This window comes from Myotis davidii, unplaced genomic scaffold, assembly GCF_000327345.1.
Source record: "Myotis davidii unplaced genomic scaffold, ASM32734v1 scaffold225, whole genome shotgun sequence".
Classification (NCBI taxonomy): Eukaryota; Metazoa; Chordata; class Mammalia; order Chiroptera; family Vespertilionidae; genus Myotis; species Myotis davidii.
Window position 1 is genome coordinate 1386261 of NW_006296222.1, and position 7432 is coordinate 1393692.

General features: G+C 40.2%; 1 protein-coding gene across 1 annotated transcript in view; it reads right to left on the reverse strand.

Moving 5' to 3' along the window:
* The window catches only part of NAF1 (nuclear assembly factor 1 ribonucleoprotein), a 51601-nt gene extending 51289 nt beyond the window's left edge, over positions 1-312 (reverse strand). Inside the window, exon 1 of the mRNA XM_015568698.1 lies at positions 6-312. Within this exon, the coding sequence (XP_015424184.1) occupies positions 6-212 (207 nt within the window). The 5' untranslated portion in view covers positions 213-312. The remainder of the gene's footprint in view (positions 1-5) is intronic.
* Positions 313-7432: the final 7120 nt, after the last annotated feature.

Sequence of the window (7432 nt, forward strand, 5' to 3'; positions counted from 1 at the left end):
AGCGCGAATTCAGGCGGCTGCTCCCCGGCTGGTTGCGCCTCCCCCTCCCGCCCAGTGTCTGGGGCCCCCTCATCCGACGGTGGTGGCGGCGGTGGCTCTGAGACAGGAACGGTGTCCGGGGACGGCGCCGCCTCGCCGTGGCCACCCCCGAAGCCGGTGCCGCCAAATTTCAGAGTCTCCAGCTGCGCAGCGGCGGCCTCCACCACTTCCATGGCGTCGCACCCGACGTCTCGGCCGGGCTACCCGCTCGCGCTGGGACTGAAACAGCCTTAACGGTGGAGAGAACGGTGCCTGGACCCCACTTCCCGCGTTTCTCCGGTAACTACACGCCGGGGGACCTGGAGACACGCCCCCACCGTTTCCGCAGCAGCACTTCCGGGAGGGCGTCTGACGTCACGTGACGCGACTGCGCTCACTGGGGCGGGGCCGACAGCGGGACCTTCGGGACGGAGACTTTTGGCGCCGCTGATCTCCTTTTTTCTCTGTCGCTTTGGAAGTATATGCAGCTCCGACAGCAAGGTCAGATGGCGAGGCCCATAGTCCTGTCGCTGGATCTGGGGCAATTCTATTCGAAGCGAAGATGTGATTGTGTAAGACTCTGTACTTCAGAAACTCGAGCCAGGAAATCTTGGACACTTAGTAAACTCCATAAAATTAAGTTAAATTGGTTGATTGCAAGCACGTTCACCATTCACCTCAGAAACATTACAACGATTGCTTTTTTTTATTTCCTCCAAAGCAGCCTCCAATTAAAGAACTCAGTAATGGTGGATAAATGTTGCTGCTTACTGTTGTCTGTCTTGTTGACACTTGGTAAAAGGGTGAGAAAAGACTGAAGTGTACTAACTTAGCTTGGAAAAGCATTAGTCTAGTCTAGATCATAAGAACAAGCAAAAAGTTCTTAGGTTGAGTTAGTGATCAGAATTTTATGGTTTCCTATGGAACTTCAATTTGATGCATCAGAACCTCCAGTAGTAGTAATCGTTGTTACCATTTATTTTTTTTAAATATATTTTATTGATTTTTTACAGAGAGGTAGGAAGAGGGATAGAGAATTAGAAACATCGATCAGCTGCCTCCTGCACACCCCCTAACTGAAGATGTGCCTGCAACCAAGGTACATGCCCTTGACCGGAATCGAACCTGGGACCCTTGAGTCGCCGGCTAATGCTCTATCCACTGAGCCAAACCGGTCAGGGCTCGTTGTTACCATTTAGTCAGCATGCGTATGTGGCAAGGATTGTGCTAACGATTTTATCAATAACAATCCTCTGGAAGGGTATTTATTCCAGGAGCCCTACCCCAGCCCCTCCCCATATCAAATCCAGGAATGCTCAAGGCCCTTGTATGAAATGACATAGTTTTTGCATACAACCTACACATATCCTCCTGAATACTACAATTCATCTATAGGGTACTTATAGTACTTAATACAATGTAAATGCTTTGTAAATAGTTGTTATACTGTATCATTTAGGGAATAATGACCAAAAAAAAGTTTGTACATGTTCAGTATAGACATAGCCATCATAGACCTAACTACATAGTATATGTCAGCAACAATATAGCATTTAAAAAAATATTTTCTATCCGGGTTCCTGGAATCTTTGGGTGTAGAACCTATAGATACAAAGGGTCTGCTGTATTCAATGAGAATTTATTGTGCCCTTCACAGAAATTTAAAACAAGAGTGGTTTTAGGGCGCTTACAATCTAATTGAAGTAAAAAGGTCAATGCACAGGAGAGAACTAGAAAGATATTTGAAATGTGGAGTAGAAGATGCGAGTTCAGTAATAATAGGAAATTAAGTAAGATTGGTGGGCCATATCATGGAGATCCTGTAAAGAGAATCAGGAATTAAACTTGAGATACTACTCACTAATTAAGTGATTAAGCAGAGCTCAGTATCCCCAGCTGATAGAACTGTGATCAAATCTCAGCTCTACGATTTCCTTGTTGGTGTAACTGTGACCGTGGGCAGGTGGCCTAAGGTACCTAGATCTTATTTTCCTTACCTGTAAAGTGGAGATAAAAGGACCTCACAGACCACCAGTGGCCCGTGGACCACCAGTTGGCAACCGCTGCTCTAGCTCATTGCTCTTTTTTATTTTAAGTAGTACATACCTTCACATGAAAATATATTTATTTACTTCTTTATTGTCTCTTTTTTCCCACAAATTAAGTTTCATGAACTCAAGATCTTTTTCTAATTCACAGGTGTCTCTCAGTATCCAGAACTATTACAAATCCTAAAAAAAAAAATTAATATTTTAAAAATTTATTTTTCAGTTACACTTTACATTCAATATGATTTTGTATTAATTTCAGGTATACAGCATAGTGGTTAGACAATCATCTAATTGATCAAGTCACTTTAGTATTTCCAGTACCCACCTGGCACCTTACCTAGTCATTACCATATTGACTAAAAAATTTTTTGAATTAAAAAAAGGAAAAAAATAATAGAATTTTATAAAACAATCACAGTAAAGGGAAAATTATTTACAGATAAAGGTATAGCTGATACCTAAGTTATTCATTCAGTTTAAATGAATCTAATGATAGCTAAGAAAGCTACTGATTTCCCAAAAAAAATCTCTATTGTTTTAGAATGGGATCATCTCTATAATGCAGGATAAGAATAGCTGAATAGCAATACCTCTCCCTAGCTTTAAATTAGTTCACTATTTTGCAATTACTACTTTTTCTAAGTGTTTGAATGTATCAAAATGTCTTGAATTTACCTACTTCCAGAGCCTGCCTGTCTGCTGCATTATTCCTAATAGCTGCTAAACTTATCTTTAACCTAAGGTTAAATCCTAAAACACACACACACACTCACCCCTCTTTGAAAGAGTAAGAAATTTGTAGGATTATTATTAAAATTAAGAGTTTAATCTTGAGGCTGGCCAGTATCACTCAGTGATTTAGCGTTGACCCATGCATGCGCCAAGAGATCTCCAGTTCAATTCCTGGTCAGGGCTCATGCCCAGGTTGTGGACTAGATCCCAGTGGATTGATGTTGATTCTCTCCCATCGATGTTTCTATCTCTCTCTCTCTCTCAAATCAATAAAAACATTTTTAAAAAGAGCTTATCTTAAATTATGAATTAAAAGCCATATTATATTTTAAACCTAACGTAAAAAAACTAAACGTTCTTCAAAGTGCAAAAACAAAGTTTATGAGAAGAAATTTATTTTAAGAAGGAACAGAATTTTGCAAGTTCACCAGTCTCTACTTATAAAGATTGTGAAATTTTTCAAAAATAAAAAATGAAATGTTAACCAGCTCTTAGTGCCATCTTCACTGATTTGCAATGTCTCACTACTCAAAAAGGGTGGTGCATCACTTGGAAACTTGTTAAAAATGTAGAAGCTCAGGCCCTACTTTCTGAATCTGCATTTTAACAAGATTCCTCATGTGATTTGCTGCACATTAAAGTTTAAGAAACGCTGCCCTAGTGACTATGCGAAGGCTGGAAACATCCCCAGACTAGCATAGTGCTTGAAAGTAAAGTGAGTGAAAGCCTCTTTTAATTTTTTTAAATATATTTTATTGATTTTTTTACAGAGAGGAAGGTAGACGGATAGAAAGTTAGAAACATCGATAAGAGAGAAATATTGATCGGCTGCCTCCTGCATACGCCCAATTGGGGATGTGCCCTCAACCAAGGTACATGCCTTTGGCTGGAATCGAACCCGGGACCCTTCAGTCTGCAGGTTGACGTTCTATTCACTGAGCCAAACCAGTCAGGGCTGAAAGCCTTTTTTTTGAAGATACAGATGATGTGACATAGAATTGCACACTTGAAACCAATATCTTATTAATCAATGTCACCCCAATAAAATATTATTAAATATTTATAAATAAAATATTTTTAAGAGAGGGGCATTGAAGTGCTAGACAAGTCTAAGCTGCATCAGCTGAATAGCTTATTTTCTGTTCATACCTCTACTTGGATGCCCCATAAGTACCTCAAGTTCTCATATCCAAAAGTGATCTCAGCATCTCTTTCTCCATACTTGTCCTTCTTTATTGTCTATCCTGGTAATATCATCAATGCCTGTCTAGTCACTCATTATATACTAAGTCTCGGCCTCACCAATTTGCTGTGTGTGACTTAGTCCAAGTCCTATTCATTCACTTATTCATTCAATAAATATTTACCAAGCACAAACTTTGTGTCAGATGCTGGGCACTGGAAATAAAGTGGTAAAAACAACAACAACAAACAAACCGAAAAGGCTGTTAAGGTCATGGAACTCACAATATAAAATTTTGGTTTTAGCCAAAACCGGTTTGGCTCAGTGGATAGATAGAGCGTCGGCCTGGGACTGAAAGGTCCCAGATTCGATTCCGTTTAAGGGCATGTACCTGGGTCGCGGGCACATCCCCAGTAGGAGGTGTGCAGGAGGCAGCTGATCGATGTTTCTTTCTCATCGATGTTTCTATCTCTCTCCCTTCCTCTCTGTAAAAAATCAATAAACTATATTTAAAAAAGAAATTTCGGTTTTAAATATGAATGGTCACCACAGTAGACCTTGATAGATCCTTCTGCGTGCATCAGCCAATCGAGATGAGGGGGAGATAATGGGGAAGTTGGGGAGATGGTCATGCCAGGTCTCTTATACATGTTGGATTTCAAGTAAGATTTCATTTGAAGAAATGATTCAGTGGCAAAACAAAAAACAACCAACAACAAAAAGCCCACAAAATAACAACAATAAAAAACTCAGTAACTTGAAACTTAAGACCTTTTCTGGAAATAACATTTTATATAGTCTTTGTTTTTTGTTTCCAAAATTTAACTCAGGATTTTTTTATAGGCCACACACTGATTGGCCTTAGTTTATTTCAGTGTTTAAAAATACATGAATAGACACATGTACAGTGCAGTTCAGTTAGAAACCTATGATGCCCTTGTTAAATAGAAATGAGATTTTCTAAGATTTGTCACATAATGACTAGAAACAGGATATGTGACTGTTTAGACAAGTTATTATCCCCATTTTCATATACTAAAAAACTAAGACTGGGTCATGGGTTTGATTTTGGCATTGCAGACATAAGGGAAAGAAAGGAATACAACATTATACTAGATTTATTTGAGTGTGGACAGAAAGAATAAAAAAAATATATACCAAGAATGAGCCTGTTGTTAGGGGAAACACCTATACTCCACTCCTCTTGTTTTGATAGAGTGAAGGTTTTGACTCTATGACTCAGGACTAAGAATATGAAAGGAACACCTCTAGCCATCCCTTCTCCCCTCACTTACCTAATTGATGAACTTGGGAATAGGAGCTAAGTATGCCTGACCAAGTACCTTTGGATCCTATTGGCAGAGAGGGTGCATCCTGAGCTATCCTCCATTGTGCAATAATAATAAATGCAAATACATACATAGCACTGAGCTGTGTGCCAGCCACTATTCTAAGCACTGTAGCAATCTAGTTAGTTATTTCCACAAAATGTTGAAGTAGATACAATTCCCATTTTATAGACAAAGAAACTGAGGCTCAAGGAGGATTAGTGAGTTTGGCAAGGTTATAAGTTGGTAAATGTTCCTGTTCCTCCAGAGGCCTGGATTCCCAATGAATACACTGAGTGAAGTCTGTCTAGTTCCAAAAGTTCATTTTGCTAAAGATCTAAAACCATGTTCTCTAATTAATTTTATCAGTAATTAAGGTAATTTTTTTTCCTGCATGCCACTGTCTCTTGGGTCTTATTTCTAAACTGCTGTGTACTTAGGAGGAGAAGAAAGGGGTGTTATTTATTGGCCACCCAAAAGTCCCGCTTCCAGAGGCCGGAGTTCAGGAAGAACAGTAACCTAGAAAATGAGTTTTCAATTTTGAGTAGCAGCACCTCACCTCAAAAACAAATGACCTACATAAACGCCCCACTTCCCAAAGAGTGTATTCCAAACCTGTGCTTTTCTATAGGAGTCTCTACCATGATTGAAATGTTCTATCTGTGCTGTTTAATATAGTAACCATTAGACACATTTATTTTTGTTAATCACCCGAGGATATTTTTCCATTATTTTTTAGAGAGAGTGGAAAAGCGGGGTAGAGACAGAGAGAGAAACATTGATGTGAGAAACACACAATTGATTGGTTGCTTTCCGCATGCACCCCGACCAGGGTCAGGGGTCTAGCTGGCAACTGAGTCAAACCCAGGAACCTTCAGTCCACAAGCCAATGCTCTATCCACTAAGCCAAACTATCTATAGCACCACTAGCCACATTTAGATACTGAGCATTTGAAATGTGGCTAAGGCAACTGAGGAACTGAATTTTTACTTTTACTTAATGTTCATTAATTGAAAATTTAAATGTTCCTTCAGAAGAGGCCTAAAGTTTCCAATGACTGGATGGGTAAGTCTGTCTACACCCAAAAGTCCATTTTGCTGCCATTGCTACCATAATGGACAGTGTACCATTTCAAGCCTTTGTTATAGCATCCTGACTGACGAAGACACCAACACCCCACGACTTGTTGTGAACAATATGTTTAATTCGAACTTTTGAAGGAAGCGCCAGAACACATGAGGTACTAGACTTCCTGGAATGTAGAATTTCAAAGGAAATAACCCATACTTATTAATAAGACCCTCACTCACATCAGAAAAAATGAAAAATTAGGGGGAGGGGCTTTCCAAGGATTTCATGAAGACGGGTTTGGAAGAAAACGTCATGGATTATTATGATCCCCTTGCCTCCCTCAGTCTGTCTTAACTGTTCTCCCCACCATCTCCCTTCAACACAGGAAGGACTGAGAAACTGGGAATGACAGCAAGCTATAAAATAGAAGAGACAGTAGGACACCATAAAAGAGAAAGGGAAGACCAGGCCCCACTTCCCACTGTAGGTGAGCAGCTCAAAGAAGGCTTCAGCTGAAGGTGAGAAGATTTCATGTTAAATTTCAAGTTTGAATTATAACCTAAGACATTGCATTTCTGAGTTGTGACTCTGTTTGCCACGTTAGAAGGTCATGGGGCTCATTCTTACTGAAGAGTGACCAGCAAGGCAGAGGGATTGAGTTTTCACACAGGCAGGAGTAGATTTGATGGGACAGTGGAAGACAGGCGCGAGGCTGTATTTTGAATCACAGGGCTTGATTCCCTTGTACATAATCATAATCCCCAAATTTTCCCAGCCATCTGCCCACCCAAACCTGGAATCACTCCCCACTGCAGTGTACTCTTATATAGCCAAGGCTTTATATAGCACCCCTCAACACCTTGCATTAAAGCATGCTTTCCTGAGAGCAGAGGGTAATTCAAGAAGACAGAAATAGCTACAAGGTGGAAGACTAGTTGGCCCATACCAGGGATTCACTGTTATCAATCTCTTCACTTTCTTGCACTTTGTATATTAATCTTCACCCTTAATTCTGCCTAGCTTTTGGACATTGCCTTCTGTCCCAAAC